Below are 21198 nucleotides of genomic sequence, written 5' to 3'. Positions count from 1 at the left end.
ACCAAGGAGGGGCCATTTCACCCAAAAGTGCTGACTACAGCTGCCTGGCAGCGCAGGGATGCACTGCAGCAATAGAAGCCCTTGGGCAGCATCTGGATAAATACTTAGAACTTCAGACTTTGGAAAATGCCGAATCATTAACCCTTAGGTTTTAGTCCTTGCCTGTGATCTGTATGGGTGTTTTTGGAGGTTGCCCTGAAATCTGGATTCACTATGACTAACTCAGCCCAGTCAACCTTGTCTGTAATACTTAATCCCTACACAGAAAGAAAAAACTGAGAGAGGAAAAAAACTTGATGTGTGGGACAGGGGGAGGAGGGTAGGGGTGCTGGGGACACACCCACACCCACACCCACACAGATGATGGAACAGTTTCTGCATCATCAATTTGAACTCTTTATCTGAGTTATCACAAAACACCATTAAAATATAACCTGAGGGCTTCCCTGGTGGTGCAGTGGTTGAGAGTCCGTCTGCCGATGCAGGGGACGCACGTTCGTGCCCCGGTCCGGGAAGATCCCACATGCCGCGCAGCGGCTGGGCCCGTGAGCCATGGCCGCTGAGCCTGCGTGTCCGGAGCCTGTGCTCTGCAACGGGAGAGGCCACAACAGTGAGAGGCCCGCGTAACGCAAAAAAAAAAAAAAAAAAAAAATATATATATATATATATATATATATATATATAACCTGAGCTATATTTCCCTGCTGCAGTTGTAACAATGTTGTGATAGCACCTCTCCTGATGTATCTGTGATTAATGGCCTTTATCATTAAGGTTTTCACATCCAAGGTGGCTTTGAATGCAAATGTGCATTTTATCCAGGAGATGTTGGGGAAGATATCATAGAGTTGCCTGAAAACTAGGACAAATATCTCAATAGCTAGAGAATCAAGAACTCCTGCTTTACACATGACCTGTTTTACAAAGTACCACAGCTGGCCCTGACACTCTCCTGACCTCACCACTGGGAGTTCTTAAAAGAATGACAGTGACACCAACCCTAGCCTAAGTATTTGATAAAGCCTATGGGTTCTGAAGTGGAAGAAAGGAAGGAAGTTGAAAACAACAGGTTGGATAGTGAACCTCAGAGAAAGTTTCTATAAATGAAAATTGCCGATGGGGCATAAAGTAAATAACACAAGGGGCGTAACTAATACAAGTAATTCAAGTAAATAATACAAGGGGCATAAAGTAAGTAATACACCTTAAATTGCACCTGTTAGGGATTACTCACAATTCATCATCATCCTCCTCTTTATTTTTTTTAAATTTTTTTTATGAAGGCTTTATTTTATTTATTTATTTATTTTTTGCGGTACGCGGGCCTCTCTCTGTTGTGGCCTCTCTCGTTGTGGAGCACAGGCTCCGGACGCGCAGGCTCAGCGGCCATGGCTCACAGGCCCAGCCGCTCCGACCAGGGCACGAACCCGTGTCCCCTGCATCGGCAGGCGGACTCTCAACCACTGCGCCACCAGGGAAGCCCAACAGAGACTTTTTAAAATCAAATTCCTATGGCTAGGACCTAGCCTGGCAACTGAAGTATACTTGATAAATAAAAACTCAGAAGACTAGTCATCAGCACTTAATTTTAATTAAAATTGATAGTTTCGATTAAGAACAGGACTAGAATAGTGTTTACAATCAACTTCTGAAAAATCACATATATATAAAGGAAATAAAACAGGTCAGCAGAAGTCCAAGAAAGGTGCAGCTTGTAGTATTGCACGTGGATGAAATATGCTGTTCAGGGTAGCATAATACTTAGGCCACACAAGGCAAGGAGGAGGAGACAAATACAGAGGACAAACCCCTAGTTAGTATTTATTCTGGATTCTTCAGTGAGCTCAGAAATATGTAGTATTTTTGAAACATTCAGCTAGAGCTCTGTACAAGGATGACTGTGTCTTCAACACCTTTTAGTTACAGCCATGCTTTTCATTCCAAATCATGCACAAGTTTAACGTACAGCTTCTACCTCACATAATGGGACATCTGTTAAATCAAAACCACCCAGTGCCACAGGCCATGAAAAGTGGGAAAGGGAATGAATTTCTACTTTATACAATTTTAGGGAATAGTACTGTGGCTATAGTTTACCCTTTCAAGCACTCTTCATTTTGGTCATTTATATCAGAACATGAAGAAAAGTTGACAGTGAGTACAAATGGACACTAAAAGTAATTCCTAGGCTACTAGTAGAAAGTAAAATAAAATTTAAAAAAAGTCCCCTGCCACGTTCACAAAGGTGGCATAACTGTATGGATAAGAAAAAGGCTGTAAACTTATAGAAAAGATAAACTCTGGCTTCTAAACAAATTACAGAATTGATTTTGCCTTTACTCTTGAGTGTTATAGAGAAAAATGTAAACCAGTGGACCTAGTTACCAAAAACACACATCCTCCAAAGACGAGGGATGACCTTAAAGTTTGGCCTGAGCTAGTTTTGTCTTCAAGTTTTCTCCGAGTTTATCCATGAACTCAAATGTATTCAAGTAGTCAGAACGCTGCACACTAATAGCAGAGGAAAAAGAAAAGAAGGAAATTTAGTTTGTCTTTGATCTGGTGGCAGGTAGAGGAAAAGTCCTAGACATGCTACTTAAAGTAACATTCTATTTATTTCTAGAAGAAAACTGATTAATGTGAACAAGCTATAAGTTTATGGCCGATGACTGCGTTCAAGGTTCAAGGGGCTAACCCAGGTTACAGGCAGTCTGAGCAGAGGCTGGGCCACACACACACTCACAGGAGGTTCCTGGCCATGTAGCTTTGAGGGTGAAACTGCCCCAGAGCTTCATTCAGACTAATGCCTGGGACACTGAAATCATCCCACTTCTTATTCCTCATTCTTAAAAATAATAGAACATATCCAGGTACAGTCATGCTTTTACTCATATCCCCACAAAATGTCACATGTCCTCAAAAAAAACCTTTAGTAAAAAATTTATTCCTAAGTATTTTATTCTTTTTGATGCTATCATAAATAGAATATTTCAAACATGTTTTTCAAATATTTCAAAAAAAATAGTTTTGCTCCCACTGTGAATGTGATGGTTCTTCCATTTCCATTTTTGTTTATTGGTGGTGTAAGGAAAAGCTACTTTGTTGTTGCTTATTTATCTAGTATCCAGCTACCTTAGCCTTTTTTTGTTGAATTGTTTGAATTTTATAGATATATAATTTATAACCTGAAAATAAAGACAATTTCATCACTTCTTTTCACATTAAAAAGAAAAAGAAAAGCTTTAGTGCTCTTATTTCTACCTTTGTCTTACTTAAAAAGCAAAAGACAATGGACTGGCTATCTAATCCTGCTAATAGGTGCCTATTCAAATCGGCTTGGAAGTAACACACCCATAGGAACATTTCAAACACTGTATTCTTGCTGGAAATTTAAGATAAGAAAGATGTAGTGATGGCGTGTATCCCCATTACTGAGGTATACTGACCCTAACAGAGATCTCTGAGGACACATGGATGGGACATGGGATTGGTGTTAAATTTTAGTATTGTTTCTTGATGTGAGTCATAGTAGCCAACTTTGATTGAGGGAGGAATCCCTGAGCAGCAGCTGATCCAGCTGGGATACAGGCTACCATGTTCTCAAAAAAGTCCTGGGCGATACAGGGGCCCTCAAGTATCTGACTGCTGGTTACAGATACTTAAGGAAGGGACTATGATAAACCGGACATCTTATACCTGCACTGCTTACTTTTCTTACTGTAAATTGAAGAAAATAAAGAGGTAGAATAAAATAGTCTTGGGGGTCCCTTTGTTTCTAAATGCCTATAATTTTCTTGTTAAATTAAGCAGAACCTTGCCACCCACTTGACTGTAACTAGATCAGGGGTGAGCAAACTACAGCTTGGCCCATGAACCCAGTCTGGGCTGCAGCCCAGTTCTGTACACAGGGCTTGATTGGAACACTGCCACACCCATTAGCTTTTGTGTGACCACTGACTGCTTTCCTGCCATGGAGGCAAAGTTTAATAATTGCCGTATGTTCCACAAAGCCTGAAATGTTTATTATCTGACAATTTACAGATGTCTGCTGACTCCTGAACCAGATGACAAATACTAATTCATGCAACTCCAAAAAGCACTTGATATTTTGAGTCCAGTGAGGATAAATGGTAATTTGACCACAGAGCTTAGGGCATCTTATACTTACTTGGGTAAACCTTTAATACAAGCAGCCAAGTCCTTGGTCATGAAGCCAGCCTCAATGGTCTCAATACAGACTTCTTCCAAAACCTTTGCAAAGAAGCTGAGGTCTTTATTGTTATCAAGTTTAGCTCTGTGGGCTAAGCCTCTGGTCCAGGCAAAAATGGAAGCTAAAAGAGAGGGAGAAAAAAAAGGCACACTTCAATCACACTGGTTAGAAATATTCCCAAGTGCCTCAGTTCCCCAAAATAGAACATTTTTTTGTTTGTTTAGGTAACTGACTTCATTGGATGCTATCTGCATGAGCTGTAAGTTTTAGGAAAGTTGGAAACATTTTACCAAATTGAAACTTTTCAAAAAACCTGCACTTTTATAGAGGAACTGTTTTGGATTTTGTTAGACCTTTAAGAAAGCACATATTCAGGGTAGGAATACATGACGCTTAAGGCATTTATGAATTTGGAAAAGGTCACAATCTCTTCTACCTCTTGTCTATATTGGTCTCTTCTCCTCTTTCCAGGCTATAATCTGTTTTAAAGTGCTATCCCTAAAACCTAGTTAAAAGGATCTAACAATGTGGCTTTAGATTCTTAGCTACATGTGACATTTCACTGCAGCAGAGGAAAAGGAAAATGCTTGTTGATAACATTCTTCTCTGTAATGAATATTCTCCCACAAACTGGAAAAGCATATACTGTGTGTATTTTAAGAAACATATTAAAACAGTTCTTATGAGTAGAGCAAATCAGCTGTTTGGTGATGATTTTATACACAAGGCACTGGGCAGCCAAAGGAACACATCTGAGCCCCTTTGGAGATTTCTACTCTGGTTGGAAATCAATGTAGCAGCAAACAATATCTTACCAATGGGATTGGTGGATGTCTCCTGTCCTTTCTGGTACATTCGGTAGTGACGTGTTACAGTCCCGTGGGCAGCCTCTGCTTCTACTGTCTTGCCATCTGGACAAACCAGCACACTGGTCATCATGCCAAGAGAGCCATAACCTATGAGTGGCAGAACATGAAGTATGGGATTCAACTGCATGAAGAGCACTGGGTCTCCCAGAGATGAGAGAAAATGACTTCGTCTTGACCGGTCTCAGTGAGCAAAATAAACATGAGCACATGGAGTCACCAATAATTCTTTTGCCTTTCAGAAAAGGCTGTGCTTTTACTTCACTTATCTACCTCAGAGGCACCTGCTCCATGATGAAGAACTCATGGTCGGACTGCCTGCATTCCACCCTAGTTCCGTGACTCCCTAACTACTGTGGCTCAGTTTTCTTACCTGTAAAATGGGAATAGTAGAAACACCTATTTCATAGGGTTGCTGTGAGAACGAGATGAATATGCATATGTTCGTGAATATATATGAAAAGAATACATAGTCCTATTCCTTAGACTAGTACCCGCCACAGAGTAAGAGCTCAATATATTACTGTCATGCTTACGTGCAGATACTCTGCTGTTCCAGGAAAATAAAGATTAATGAGTTGTCTCCTGCCATCAAGCTGCTCACAGGCTCATGTGGGACTGGGAAGAGAAAGCTGATTAAAAACAGAATGGGATGGGGCTTCCCTGGTGGCACAGTGGTTAAGAATCCACCTGGCAATGCAGGGGACACGGGTTCAAGCCCTGGTCCGGGAAGATTCCACATGCTGTGGAGCAACTAAGCCCATGTGCCACAACTACTGAGCCTGCGCTCCAGAGCCCGTGAGCCACAACTCCTGAAGCCTGCGCACCTACAGCCCGTGCTCCGCAACAAGAGAAGCCACCGCAATGAGAAGCCTGCGCACCGCAACGAAGAGTAGCCCCCGCTTGCCACAGCTAAAGAAAGCCTGCACGCAGCAACAAAGACCCAACGCAGCCAAAAATAAATAAATTTTTAAAAAGCAACAACAAAAAACACAGAATGGGATGGGTCCAAGCACCTCCCACTCGCCCCTGCTCTCTTTCACAGCCTCCCCAGAACGACTCTATTCTGTGGTTTCTTATTCAGAGAACCACATTACAACTTTTAAGTCCATACAACTGATTTTTCTTCTTTTCTTCTTTTTTCTTTTTTTACACTCGAATTCCAAGAACACTTTTCTCCATTTTTGCTACCTCCCAATAACACCTGTGGAGTTAATAATGCAAATTTATAATAGGCTGCTACTTTGTTTGTTTGAGAGTAAGTAAATAAACCCTTTTTAAACTCATCTTTGAGTACAATGGCAATTTCTGTGCTGAATTAGCAGCTCCTTTCCTATCACTGTGTTGGTATGAGGCTTTAGTAGAGTCTCAAATATTCATTGATTGGAGACGTTTAGGGCCATATCCACGGTGAATGTGTCTATCTATTTATATTAGGAGACACTAGTTGGTACCACTGTCAAAACTGAGGACAGAAATAAAATGTTTGGTGTGAGTCTAAAGTAGTTCATGCCTCTAGAGAAGAATGAACGTAAGAACAGCTCGGCTGGGGGCTTCCCTGGTGGCGCAATGGTTGAGAGTCCGTCTGTCCATGCAGGGGACACGGGTTCGTGCCCCGGTCTGGGAGGATCCCACATGCCGCAGAGCGGCTGGGCCCATGAGCCATGGCTGCTGAGCCTGTGCGTCCAGAGCCTGTGCTCCGCAACGAGAGAGGCCACAATAGCGAGAGGCCCGCGTACTGCAAAAAAAAAAAAAAAAAAGAACAGCTTGGCTGCCTTTTAATCTGTTTAGCTACGTTGAGGTCACCTTTATCTACAGGTACTGCTCAGACACAGAGCCTTGGTTCCAGGTATCTTTATCGGTGCACTGCTGGACACTGCAATTCCACATTCCTATTTTGAAATCCTTTGAACCTCCATAACTTGACAATTACATTGGAGATATCCCTCCAGATACCCTCTTCTTTTTTTTTTTACCCTCTTCTTATTGCCATGAGGACATTTAGAAATGATGGAATCATTTGGGTCCCTTTCTAAGAATTCTGTTTACCAGGAAGCTTTTTTACGCACCACAGAATCACCACAAAGCAACACTCCTTCCTCTGCTGCATTCAATATAAACGATTGTGAGGACGTAAGAGAAACAGAAGGAGGGTAAAGAAGGAGAACTGGGTAACTCATTTATCTGACATAAAAGTTATCTTTAACCAGGCAGATTTACTGATTTTCAAACTGATAGGAGATGATTAACTTTTCATAAGAGAAAGAAAAAGTAGTACTTCCTGGGGAAAAGCAAACATAATTAAAGCTACCACAAATATTCATCGGGGGAAATACAGTTTACACAGCTACCCTGAGTAACTGAAGTTGGAGGGCAACTTGGTGCTGAGGAAATCAGGGAAGGGAGCAATTTTGCTCATTTGGTCCTTATCTCTGGCATGAAGCTCCTGATTCCTGGAATTTCTGTGAAAAGCCCGGGGCTTCTTTGCTCAATTCTGTGTGTTTCAAGCTAAGCAGTAAACACATGTGTCTTACAGGGTGACAGAAGAGCCGTCAAGGCTGGCAAAAGGGGCATGATCTGTAACTGTCTCCAGATGAATGGGCTCTCGGAGGGAGGCCCCTCGCTTAGGAGACAACCCTGGGCCCTCCTTGCCCGAGTCCCCTAGCTTTTCAGGTTCTCATCAGAAGGCAGATAAGGGTGGGGGGTGGTTTTCAGATCGGGCCGCTGGGCTACCATTGGAGGCAGGGAAGCTTCAAGCGGGGAAAGGGCTGAGACATAAGCTATGTCAGCCTCTGAGGCTGGAGCTGGGAGTCTCAACCCACGAGTTAATTCCTGTGCGTCCCTGCCAGAAGTCGCCTGCCCAGTCTGAGCTTAATCTCCTCATCTGTCAGCTAAGAAGATGGACCTGGACGCCTTGTGGCGTTAACATTTCATGACTTTTAGCAGCAAAGGACTACAGAATCCCCCTTCCTGTACCAGAGACCTAGCAGGGCACGACCTGTCTGCTGCAGGCCAAGCCCACCTCCACTTGGTTCTCCAGCTCCTTACCTTGGGCCACGGAGTCCGACTGCACATCCCCATCATAGTTTTTACAGGCCCAGATGAAGCCTCCTTCTGATTTCATAGCTTGGGCCACCATGTCATCGATGAGCCTGTGCTCATACCAGATATTCTGAGCTTCAAACTGAGATTTGTATTGCCTAAGAAACAAGAAAGAAAAGAGAACAACAGACAAAGAAAACTGGTTTTGTTGGGATACCATGTGCCTCTCCAAAGGAGTTGGGGTGGGGTTGGAAGCAGCACATTTTAGTTGAAGCAACACAAATTTGGGAACCAGACAGACATGGGCTCAAATGTCTGCCCACTCATTTTCTAGTTGTGAAACCCCAATTTCCCCTTCTGTAAGGGTGGTTTCATCCACTCTGCAGAGATGTGAGAATTAAACAAGACGGTGGAGTGTTCCAAGTACTACTTCTACAGTTTTCAATACACCACTAATGAGATTCATGAGATTCAGCTTACTCTAAGAATGTAATCGGGGAGAAAAAGACTACTTTACTGCTCAATATCATTCAGGAAACTAGGACAGCTTCTAGGTTTGATATAGATAGATAGCAGAAGGAGGAATTAAAATGTTTCAGGAAAGATACCTAAAATCCTAGCCGTGGCCTGAATGCTCGTATCTAAATGGGAGGGACGCCATCTTAAACGTCAATAAGTGCTCAGGTATTGTTGAACTCAAGGTTGTTATAAATGTAGACTTAAGTTCAAATGACTCCACTAAAGCAGAGTTTTATTTATTTATTTTTAATAAAATCAATCAATTAATTAATTAATTTAAACTTTTTGGCCCACGGCTTATGGGATCTTAACTCCCTGGACCAGGGATTGAACCCATGCCCTAAGCAGTAAAAGCGTGGAGTCCTAACCACTGGACCACCAGGGAATTCCCAAAAGCAGAGTTTTATTTATTTATTTATTTATTTGCTGTACGTGGGCCTCTCACTGTTGTGGCCTCTCCCGTTGCGGAGCACAGGCTCCGGACGCGCAGGCTCAGGGGCCATGGCTCATGGGCCCAGCCGCTCCGCGGCATGTGGGATCTTCCCGGACCGGGGCATGAACCCGTGTCCCCTGCATCGGCAGGCGGACTCTCAACCACTGCGCCACCAGGGAAGCCCCCAAAAGCAGTTTTAAATCTTAACAGTGGGCTTCAGAAAGAATGGAAATGGGCCCAAACTCAAACTCACACCCATGAAAAATCAGAACTTTCTATCATTAACAGGGTACCTTTACTCACACATTAAATAACTCTGGCCCTGAAGAAAATAAACATGGGGGCTTTATCTGAGAACACACTTCCCTTCTAAAAGCAATTCAAGAGTTTCGTTTCACTCCTGTTAAATCTCAGTTTTGTCCTTATCTGAATGGGATAGTGATGGTTTTCACTCAATTTGTCCCACAATCAAAGGGATAAGCATACAAATTCTATATTATAAATGCCAGCTTATGTGACAAAAAAGAAAAAGAACTGTAGTTACTTGTCATATATCTCCTGAAAGATGTCTTTAAAACGTCCATCATATTTCTTTAGAATAGTGTTTTTGGTGCTCAGATACAAAGGCCAATTCTTAGACAGAGCCATCAGGAAGGAACTGTGTGCAAAATCTTTGATTGCCTTATCTTGATTGTACATCCCCATGGCAACACCACCACCCTCTGTGGGGGGACAACAATGAGGGAAAAAAGAAAGGTAAACAGGGTATAGTTGTAACAAGTCTATATACACCCACCACCCCCAAAACACCCAATTCCCAGCTCTCATGTCTGAGTCCAGGCTTCAAACTTCAATATTCCATGAGTTCTTGAGACACATAATCAGAGGAAAGTCAGTTCTAGGTAAGGACATTCTAACTTGCTCTGAAAGGGCAACGTAAATGAGAAAAACATGGTCTTTAGGATCCTAAAGTTCTTGAAATACCGAAAGCTACTGAAATGAACCAGAAATACACTCAAGAGTTGAATAATTTTTAAAGTCTCTTTTCATACTTTAAAATTTTCAAGCATGTTTTTTAAACTCTAAGTGTGAACTCAATCCTTAGCTACTGAGAAAACTTTGCATTTCAAATACTGGATGAAAATTCTTGTAATTTCCTGGCGGATACTGAAAGTTCATTCTGTCATTGGTAGAAATAATTACACTCCATGTAATCACTGGTGTTTCACAGCTCTTGTTGTTTGAACTTTGTTATTACTGAAAGCTAGAACTTGAATCTGTGCCACTGCCCAGGGCCAGCTTGGGCTGAGGATGTTAGAGCTGCTGAAACTGGCAGAACTAGAGTCCATTAAAATGATATGATTTAGAGGAATCAAGGAAAACAACAGCTAGGTAAGTTTTGAGGTTTTGTTTGTGTGAGTGCTTTTAACAACCTTAACAGTGGAGAAAGAGGGTCCTCTGTTCTTTCAACAGCTTTTGGGAGGGATCTGCCATAATGGACCTTAGAAGCAGCAGGATGGGGTGGGGGGGGAAAGAAGAGGCAAAAATACCAAACTTTCCACTTTCACAGAACAAATAGAAGGACAAGAAGAAAACTTCAGCAAATAAATAATGCAGGCATTTTCAAATACAAACCCTACCAGAGCCAAAGGGCAGGATTACATGACAGGCGATTTGGGGCTATTAATGTTTAATTTGTGCACAACAGACTCCTGTCAACCTTCCCTCCATGTTTTAAGAGAGACGCATAATTATCTACTTGCATTTCCAATTATCTATATGCATTTCCAATTAAGTGGCTAGTTCTTTTTATGCCTTTAGCAATGCCACAGGAAGCCATGGCATTGATTTTGAGTCCTTTGGAAATGTTGTAGATTCAGGTTGTATTTTTAGGCAGCCACACAATTTTCACAGAACTTTAAAAAAAACCAGTAATAACGCTGTCTAAACGATCTGCTAAAAAAATGAAAGATGTAGTTCATGGTGGACTTACACATACCTGTGAAGTTATGTACCAGGAATGTCGTTTTGGGGGATCCATCGCTTGGCGTGTAGGATATCTCTACTTTTCCAGGCCCCGGGACAACAAAATCAGTTGCTTTGTACTGTATGGGGGAAAAAAGGTATATTAAAAAAACAAAAACTAAAAAAACCCCCACAAAAATCCAAAACTGTCCTAGCTAGTTAGTGGTAGTACACATTAGAAATCAGTATTTATCAGGGGCCTACCATGCATGGGGCAGTTTCCTGAGTACAGATATGGGTATGAGAGAGAATAACAAAGTATTTCCCCTTATGAAGCTTAAGACCTAACAAAGATAAAAGAAGTAACATTAGAGCTTTCAAATGTCAAAAGGGGGCACAGATAAAAAATGCTATTGGAGGGCTTCCCTGGTGGCGAAGTGGTTGAGAGTCCGCCTGTAGATGCAGGGGACACGGGTTTGTGCCCCAGTCCGGGAAGATCCCACATGCCGCGGAGCGGCTGGGCCCATGAGCCATGGCCACTGAGCCTGCGTGTCCGGAGCCTGTGCTCCGCAACGGGAGAGGCCACAACAGTGAGAGGCCCGTGTACCACAAAAAAAAAAAAAAAAAAAAAATGCTATTGGAAGACAGAGGAAGACGAATGACTATCACCTGGAGGTCAAGGAAGTCTTCCTACAGGGAGATAATATACCAGCTGTAGCACTGAAGATGATGATGAGAATGCTAATGCCTGGTTCTCACTATATGACATACTTTAAGTGATTAACTTGTATCCCTTATTACCTCATTTGATTCTTCCATCAATCTTACAAGGGAGGAACTGTGATGTAGTGGAAATAATGCATCTAGGGTCAAGACTCGGGATCTGGTCCTTGGACCTTCAGGACTCGGTCTCTTCATGGTAATCACTGCTACTAATGCCCAGCCCAGCACCTGTCCACATGAAGCAATCATTCTGAAAGCAGCTGCAACAGGCTGACGACCCTTAGGAAAGGGCCTGTGGAGGACTGCTACCTTTGGTATGGAAAATGTGCCCAGCCCACACTAGGCTTATGTCAATCTTTGCTGCCTTGTATCTTTCCATGGCTTAGATTAGAATACTTTCAGGGTCAGGTACCAGCCGATGCCAGCCAAATCTATTTGTCTGTTTTGTGTAGAATAATACTAATAACAGCTGGTAGAAAAGCTGTCAGATAACGATACAGATTAAATATCTACTCTATGCAGAATATTTCTGACATATAAAGTCCTTCACTATGGGTGGTAATTGATTCCCATTTCTCAAAAGGCAGAAACCGAGGCACCAAAGTACAATAAATGCTTTCTAGAGGTTTGGAATTTTCAATCTACACTTTAATAAATAGAATGACCATTCTTCCAGGTGATTGATGCCAAAATAATAATTAAAAAAAAAAAAAAAAGGAAAAGGACATCACTGAACTCGTAAGAACTTAAGAGTGGTGTTCCCAGGGTTAGTGAGCTTGTAGCACTCCCATCTACATCCCCTCTCCTGGGCCTCTGAGAGGTATCTGTGAAGGGACTGGCCAGGATGAAGGGATAGTCTGAGCCACACGGTAGAACAAAGTGAACTACCCCTCAAGGATGACCTGGTGACCCTGCCCCCAGGAACAGAGAGTGGTCTGCTCTACCCATACTGTGTTTAAGGACGGCTACATCAAAGCCTCTGGGTGTCAGCATCAGGGAGACTTGTTTTTAAGGCTCTTTTAAGACATAAGCTGCTTTCTATGAAAGTCTAAAACTTCAGTTTCAACACAGAACTTTTATTTTGTTTAGCTGGCAATTTTTGTTTAATTTGGCAACAAGCCTACTTGTATAGAAGTACAGAAACTGTACTTTTTTGTTCCCAAGCAGGAAGGGAATGTTTTAAAGAGACTGTTTTCAACTACTGAGTCAGTTATTCCTTTTATGCATGAAACGATCATGTTTAACATAACCTTCGGTAGTTCTCAACTCTGCACACTAGAATCTCCTGGGGAGCTTTAAAATGCCATGGAATTCAGATTTAGCTGGTGTAGGGTGGGACTCAGGCACTGGAATTAAAACACACAAAATTTTTTTAAAACGCGAAGCAAAATAAAACAAACACCAAAAAACCTGTAAAGGGACCTTACTGTACAGCCACAGGGTTGGCTGAACCACTGATTTGGCCGAACCACAGGAAATTCTCTAAATAAAAATGTCTACATCATATGGTTTAATCTAATAAAAAGATAAGGAAGAAAAAAACATGCCTGAAAAACATCATTTGTGTGGAGACAGGTACCCATCTGTAAGTTTATCTGTATTTACTTTTATCTAAATGTATACATACATTCATTTCTCAATTCTGTACCTCACTTAATGGGAGTAGATAAGATAAATAAAGATAAGAATAAAGCACATATAAATCAGAACTGCTGGGCAGTCAAAGCCCGTGAAAAAATAATATGGATTTTTTGATGATGGCCATTCTGACTGGTGTGAGATGATATCTCATTGTAGTTTTGATTTGCATTTCTCTAATGATTAATGCTTTGTGACCGCCTGGAGGGGTGGGATAGGGAGGGTGGGAGGGAGACGCAAGAGGGAAGAGATATGGGAACATATGTATATGTATAACTGATTCACTTTGTTATAAAGCAGAAACTAACACACCATTGTAAAGCAATTATACTCCAATAAAGATGTAAAAAAAAAAAAAGAATATGGAAAATCAAGTTATGCCAACACCACTTACTTGATCGCCATAAGCATGACGACCTATGATGATGGGTTTTACCCATCCACTCACAAGCCGGGGGATATTTTTGCAGATAATAGCTTCTCTGAACACAGTGCCACCCAGAATATTTCGGATGGTACCATTTGGTGATTTCCACATTTGTTTCAACTTGAACTCCTCTACCCTCTTCTCATCGGGGGTGATGGTGGCACACTTGACACCAACGTTGTATTTCTTTATAGCTTCTGCAGCGTCCTTGGTGACCTGGTCATTGGTGGCATCGCGATTCTCTATGCCTAAATCATAGCTGGGAGGGAAAAATTGTAAGCGTAACTTTCCAGGCAAACCGACAGGAGATTGAGGGTACTCCTATTCTATCCCCATGCACCACTCTGTGCATGGTGATGGCATGCAGGGCCTGCCCTGCAGAAAGTGAAAACTCCATATGTACCCAAATCTGCTAAGTTTTAGCATTAGTGTATCCTAGACACAGAAGATGGCTGCCAACTAAAAAAAAAGCACCCAGAAAGGCTGGACTGCTAGGCCACGCATGCCTCCCTGTGTGTGGGAAGCTGTCTAGAAGGAAACTAAATGGAAACCACTGCGCTCTGCCCTGCTGCCTGCTCTTCACCATAGAGGCAATAATAATAGCACACCAGCAACCTTTCTGTAGACTGCCTTCCGCACGATTAACATAAGAATGCAAGCCCAAACATTAATTTTCCCTTAGTAAATATTGTGCTCTAAAAATAAAGGGGTCAGAGGGTTTCTAGTATTTTGGCACTGAAGTGTTGGAGTTACAGATGAGACGGACACTGCCAAAAAAAGCTAATGACCCCTTCATTAATGACAATTAGTCATATGAAGAAGCTTTCCCTACATCTTGGGCAAATCTCTTTCTTCTGGAAACAAGCCTGCAGTTTATAGAATAAGTAATGGAATCCAGCAGTGGTTTTATAGAACCCAGTGAATTATAGCTTAATACACACCAACACCCAGACTGCAGGTTATTCAGAGCAGGAAAGAATGCTGGTTGTCCATGAAGTATAGAAAAAGACTGTAAAGCTTTATTTAAAGTATGTAATAGTTTGCCAAAAGCAGGAAAAACAAAACAGTAATGAACAGTTTATTTTGTTCTCCAAGGCTTTAAAAGTTTTCCAAATTTTTTCAGCCTTCAAAACTTGCTGAACCATTAAGCCTCTAGATTTCTTGCTTCAGTTCCTGTATTTTCCTTTCCTTAGATATCCCAACTTGTGACGGAAATGCAAAAGGGAATCCAATCTTACAATGTATTTCCAAATAATAATTCCAAACTGCTTTGACTGTTTTGGCTTCCTCCCTCCCCTTGAGGGTGTATCGTGCATTTGCATTAACCAGACCTCCTTAGGAGATATCCTTCCTTCTTAGTCTTGTAAGGGGTCATGATGACCCACTACTTGCTTTGTACGCACAGATGTGGATTGTGTGTAAACTGTCAATACATGATTTGGGTCAATACAACCCTTTACTTAACTGCTCTTTCACCTCTAGCGGGCAGAACAGTCCTCAGAGCTTTCTGAAAAACTGTCTCCTGGGTTATAATCCTCAAGTTGGCATGAATAAAATTTTCCATTTCTTTCTTAGATCGATTATTGGTTAATTTTTTTTTCATGGACACTTACAAAGCCACTGACTTTCTTATCTTATGGTTTAGGGAGTGCTCAATATCTATAAATGTCTACTCCTAACTCAAACAAGCAATGTGGTCAGCAGTATTTATGTTCATAGGAAACATTTTTCATCAGAAGAACCTGCCAGCAAATTAGTGGATTTTTTGCTTCTCTTCTTAACATTTCTAAGCGAAAAGAATGAATAAATGGCCTCGATTACTGCCTAGCCAACAGAAAATAAAACAAATGAATCACTACACTCCCCTCAAAAAGAACCAATCATGTAATAATAATAGCAATTTTGGAACAGCTTACACTTGTTTAAGTCTCCAAAAATTCTTTAGTCTTTAGCCAGTGACTCTTTGCCTTCTAGGCATAATAACTGTCCTTTAAACCTCCTTATGCCTCTATACTAAAGCAGCTCAAAAGCACCTTTGCAGCTACTATACTGGAAAGAGCTCTGCAAATTCACCTATTATCATGTAAAGTGTTTGTAAAATGCTTCTTTAACCACTTGGATGATTTTTTTTTTTAACTTTAATTAATTAATTAATTAGGGCTGCATTGAGTCTTCGTGGCTGGGCTTTCTCTAGTTCCGCTTAGTTGCAGTGCGGGGGCTTCTCATTGCAGTGGCTTCTCTCGTTGCGAGCACGGGCTCTAGGCACGCAGGCTTCAGTAGTTGTGGCGCACGGGTTTATTTGCTCCGCGGCGTGTGGGATCTTCGCAGACCAGGGATCGAACCTGTGTCCCCTGCATTGGCAGGCGGATTCCTAACCACTGCACCACCAGGGAAGTCCCTGGATGATGTTTTTATAGTGTCATTTCCTGTGTGTTTGGTGGACCTCTGCAGATACTTGCTCCCTCCCTCTCATGGCTGCAATATAGATATTATCCACACCTTAGGCTTAGAATAATTAAAAAGGGCATTTAATGACAACATGTGAATTAAATGTCTACACCCAAGCAAATAACAGGTCCTCAGGACAGTCTGAGGAATAATTCTGGGTCAAGGCAAACACGCTTACAGTTGCCAATAGTTTGGCTGAAATGTGTTGTTCAACATATTACCCTGCCAGTCTTCAGCCACTCCACCCCTGTGAAAATTCTGTCTCTACCTAGTCCAAATGTACAAAGAGCATGAGCAAATGTATGAAAAACATAGGGGGAAGAAAAATGAAAGAATTCCATAGAGATTTTCATATCTGTCCCCAAATACTTTTTTTTTTTTTTTTTTGCGGTACCCAGGCCTCTCACTGTTGTGGCCTCTCCCGTTGCGGAGCACAGGCTCCGGACGCGCAGGCTCAGCGGCCGTGGCTCACGGGCCCAGCCGCTCCGTGGCATATGGGATCTTCCCGGACCGGGGCACGAACCCGTGTCCCCTGCACTGGCAGGCGGACTCTCAACCACTGCGCCACCAGGGAAGCCCCCCAGATACTTTTAATACAGGGTAAAGGCTCCAATCTCCAGGACACAAATGATTTACGGAACTTCTGAAAGGTCGGGGTTGTATTAGATAATGTCAAGAATTCTTTCTGTGCTACAATTGTATGAAAAGGGTAAAAGACAAGGAATGAAAAAGACAAGGAATGAAAAGGAATGTTTCTCCAGGTCAAGATGAGCTAACAGACCCCCAAGCCATGAACCATCTGGCCAGAGAAGGTAAACAGGACACATCCTGACCCACTGAAACTAACATTTAAGAAATGTCACAGAAATTTCACAAGCTTCTCAGTTCTTCCCCTTTAAAAACAACCCCAACTCAAAGACCGATTTGGAGTGGATCTGAGACTTGTCTCCCACTCCCTTCTTGGCGCCCTGCAAATAACCCCTTACTTTGCTGCAAACACCTACTGTCAGAGTTTGGCTTTCTGCACCAGGGCACACCAGTTACACATTCATTTGCTCATAAGCTCACCAAAAGCTTTATACACAAGGTACAGTGGTATCTATGTAAAAAAGCGACTTATAACCTGAAATCACACATGCTTTCTGACTTTGCTGCTTGGCAGAGTGATTCATTTACCTGTGCAGGTCCAATTCCACATAGGGAAAAATAAGTTTCTCTTTAATCAACTCCCAAATGATTCGTGTCATTTCATCTCCTTGCATCTCTACTACAGAACCGCCTTGGATTTTTTGAGACATTTTGACTTCAATAAACCTTCAAGAGGAAAAATGATAAGACACATATCTCATCATTTGCCTCATTACCATGTAAAAACAAAATACAATTTGGTGACTTCTAAAAGAACAATTCATAACAGCATGACTGCATAAACAGCTAATAATAACAATTACATTAACCATTAGAATCGAATACGTTTGCTGTATAAAGCATTGTGTTACATGCTTCTTGTGTGGTTTCTGAATCAACACTCACAACAACCCTGTAAGATGGAAATTATTTTTCCATTCTACTTTGCTAAAAGAAAAAAAGCTTTCGCAAGGCCATCCGGCTGGAGGGTCCGCTGGAAGGTCGGGGGAGCCTGAGCCGGTCACATGCCCTTAATAATGTAATCATTATTCTTGACTGTTGGTTTGTCCTATAAAATGAGATTATTTCCACAATATCATGTTTATTTGAAAACCTCTATCCAACTCCTCATTCTACTGGGCCCTCAAGAGGAGCAGAATGATGTGTGCTACTATTTCCCCTCTTTTAAGAGGCTGTTTTGGTTAAAACAACTATCCTTGAGGAGATTCAACAAGTTCCAGCGATCCATTTTAAAGAAACTTTAAGTCCTTTTAAAAGTGAAAGATGAAGAATTCCAGGTGGAACTATATTTTCCTAGAGACAATAACGGATATCGGGGATGTCACACTGAATACAAAGTGATTTCTCAGAGAAATCTGTACGTATAGAGAAGGACTACTGTCCAGGACACGCCCCTGTCCTGTCCTTGGTATCCCAACTCCTGGACTGTTCTTCTGGCGGTTAGTGGGCAAAGCTGCCAGTGGGTGGGACAGGGGATTGGAATTGTTCCAGGAAGAGGTGTCTTCTTGGGATGTGGGGGGATGCCAGATTCAAGTCAATCTGATTCCCAGAGAGGGCAGGGGTACACCCTTTGGATGAGGCTTAAAGAAAGGCGTGTTTCCTGAGAGGCAGAGGAGGCCCTGAGCCTGCTAAAGGTTCCCTTTCATGGTGCTCTAATGGAAACTTTTTTTCTCCCCAGCAACGTAACTGCAGATTGCTTTTATTCTTTTAAGTTATGGCTGAGGACTGGAAGTCAGGAGAACTGACTAAAAAAAATATGAAGTAAGAGGCCTGTAAACAGTATTTCTTAAAAAGTTAAGCTAAAGTAACTTGGTCTTTAAATTTTAAAACGTAATGATTAGTAGACTGTGAGCTTCAGTTCCTCACCACAAGCCAGGACATATTCCTAACCCCTAGGCCCATTTTCACTTCCCAATTTCTAACTCTGGGATCCTGCTTACTAGAGGTTCCCTAGACCATCACTGGGGAACCATCTGGAACTCAACTAGAATAAAAAAGTGAACAAACTGGTGTGAATGAGTCAGCTACTTCCCATTTGTAATTTCAAGTATAATTTGAAGTACAGCTTAAAGTGTATGATTTAGTCATGCTGATCCCACTGTCACATCTGTCCTTGTATTTAAAACAAAACAAAAAGAGGCAGCAAACTTATCTTAGTTTTGATACATTCCTGAGGCCATACTCCTACATAGTATTATGCAAGGGCCATGATGGCTAATTTTCTTTGACGGCAAATACAGTTAATAAAAGGTCATACATCATACTTGAAATTTCAATAATGAGTGACAATGTTTTTTAGTTAATTATTTTCTTCTCAATTGAAACAAACACTTTCTGCAGTAATCTTTCTATATTTCATAATGCATAACTGAAACATTTCATGTTTTCTTCACGTTACTTATCCATTACATTTTTACTATCTTTTCACTAAAAAAGTGAAGCTTTATTGTAGACCCTGGCTTACTACAATGTAGGACACTATTTTATTTCTCCTAGATTTGAATTCCATGCAGTGAGCATTAGACACCACTGAATTCACTTTCTACCCTAGTCCCTCAGATTTTCTGTCTCCACCCAAACCCTGACTTCAGAAGGAAGGCCTTTTCCAACAAGCCAGTTCATTTATTCTGAAAGCAGCTGAATTCCAATCTCCTGACACACATGTGCAATGCTAGAAAATAAACCTGGACTAATACAAAGTAGTTTAAGAAAAAAGAGCTGCTCACCCTGTTTAATTTTATTTTCATTATTCCCAAAATTTTAGCCACATTTTTTGGGGGGCTGAGTTCATAAACTACATTAATTTCTGGGAAAAACCCCCCCAAAAACCAAAGTCTCTTGCAGAGAAGTCTAGACTGAAAGAAACAGGAAGCAAGTGCAATTTATTGTTGGAAATATTCCTGACTCACTCCCTTGCAGTGGCTGCGACCACTTCCAAGACCTCCAAGACCAATTAAACGCAGTATTGCCATATCAAAGAATGGGAAAAATTGCTAATTCTCACCTTTACAATTTCTAATCACCCAAACTCCTCTCAATCTTGCAGACTCAGCTGAGTGCAGTTTATCTCCTAAAACAAATCAAAAAAGGGAAGAGAAAGGTAAGGTACAAGGCACTCCTGTCAGGAGAATTTAGCTGATTTCAATACGGGCCAGGCAACCCGGTTTGTCTGGTTTAAAGTACAGTGCTGAGTGTACCCAGGCGGGGCAAAGGGCAGTTTCAGGTCCGCAGGCACCTTTCAAATAAAGTAAATATCTTTGCACACACTGGAGGGTGCGTCCGTGGGGAGTCCCGGGTTCGTCGTCCGTTAGCTAGTCTTGTGGTTTGCACGTCCTTAGGGGACGCTGTGACCAGCGGGCTCATGGCCTGCATGCGTCCTTGTGGCCACTGTGCAAGAGGGCTGCAACCGAATCTGGCTCGGTTTCTCCTTCCAGGTCTCCACGTCCGCCCCTTCCCTCCCAGGTGCCGGGACCTTTAAAACCCGGGCGCCAGGAGCAGGCCGAAGGACGCCTCCCCCAGAACTCGAGAAGCCGGCGGCGTCGTGGTTTCCTCCACCCTCACTCCGCCCCCGACCGCCACCAGGTGGCCTAGCGAACGCCCCTCGCCGCCCCCCTTCAGGCTCCCCAGGCGGACGCATCCAGCTCGCCGCACCGCCAGTCCCAGCAGCCCAAGGTCGATGCACACTCCCAAGTCCTCCAGCTCCCGAGGCCGCACGGTTTCTTCCCCGTAAACGCAAGACTTCGACTTCCACGCGTCCCTGCATCCTCCCACCCCGATTTTCCTTTCTGTTGCAGACTTGGCCTTCCGTTTGTCATGGCATGCAACCTTCCGCCGCCCGGTTTTCGTCCTCCCTTGACTAAGAGCGGGCCTTCTACACATCCAGGCATCCAGCACCTTCTTCCTCTCCATTTCCAAAACCACGCCCAATACCTGGATTTCTTTCCCCTGCCTTGCGACCACGACTCGCCGCTAAGTTGCCCCTACCATACCCAAGATCTGAGCTTCCTTCCTTTTTCCCACTCCAGCTATTGACAGAGTCTCCCCACAAAAGCCAGGGTCCGGAGACGCCCTTCGAAGCCTGCGGTTACCTGCAGGAGAAGGTACGCTGGCGATGACCCGGGAATGCCACAGCCCTCACACGGTTAACTCCACAAGCGCACACTCTGGCAATCCCAGCTGTGCTCCAGCTGTTTCGGCTTCTGACACGGCCTCCGCAGAAACCGAGAGCTGGGACGGCCCCGCTTCCAGGCTTTTGTCCCGACCCAGGCCCGGCCCCCTC

At 42.7% G+C, this 21198-nt stretch overlaps 1 protein-coding gene across 3 annotated transcripts; it reads right to left on the bottom strand.

Annotated features, from left to right (window-relative positions):
- Positions 1-1572: 1572 nt before the first annotated feature.
- IDH1 (isocitrate dehydrogenase (NADP(+)) 1) lies at positions 1573-21146 on the bottom strand. 3 transcript variants are annotated; one of them, XR_012332987.1, is made up of 11 exons: positions 21008-21146; positions 19924-19989; positions 17448-17585; positions 13791-14082; positions 11070-11175; positions 9615-9792; positions 8125-8276; positions 5613-5694; positions 5026-5166; positions 4169-4331; positions 1573-2511 (listed from the first exon to the last, which is right to left on the bottom strand). XR_012332987.1 is itself a non-coding variant. In XM_019939028.2 (10 exons), the coding sequence occupies exons 3-10, from the start codon at positions 17567-17569 to the stop codon at positions 2421-2423; spliced, it is 1245 nt and encodes a 414-aa protein (XP_019794587.1). In that variant the 5' UTR covers positions 17570-17585; positions 19924-19989; positions 21008-21146; the 3' UTR covers positions 1573-2420. The 3 variants fall into 3 exon arrangements, 2 of the variants coding, with proteins under 2 accessions (XP_019794587.1, XP_019794588.1); XM_019939028.2 differs by lacking the exon at positions 5613-5694; XM_019939029.3 differs by lacking the exons at positions 5613-5694; positions 21008-21146 and adding an exon at positions 20850-20868.
- Positions 21147-21198: the final 52 nt, after the last annotated feature.

Source organism: Tursiops truncatus, chromosome 7, assembly GCF_011762595.2.
Source record: "Tursiops truncatus isolate mTurTru1 chromosome 7, mTurTru1.mat.Y, whole genome shotgun sequence".
NCBI lineage: Eukaryota > Metazoa > Chordata > Mammalia > Artiodactyla > Delphinidae > Tursiops > Tursiops truncatus.
This window is presented reverse-complemented; position numbering and strand designations above follow the sequence as displayed.

Bases quoted from the DNA above. Each gene is read 5' to 3' on its own strand.
- IDH1 (XM_019939028.2), bottom strand. From the start codon at position 17,569: ATGTCTCAAAAAATCCAAGGCGGTTCTGTAGTAGAGATGCAAGGAGAT. The intron at 8,277-9,614 runs GTAACTACAGTT...CTTGTTTCTTAG, and splicing joins TTTCAGGAGATATATGACAA to GCAATACAAATCTCAGTTTG. The intron at 2,512-4,168 runs GTAAGTATAAGA...CTCTGCTATTAG, and splicing joins TGTATTAAAGGTTTACCCAA to TGTGCAGCGTTCTGACTACT.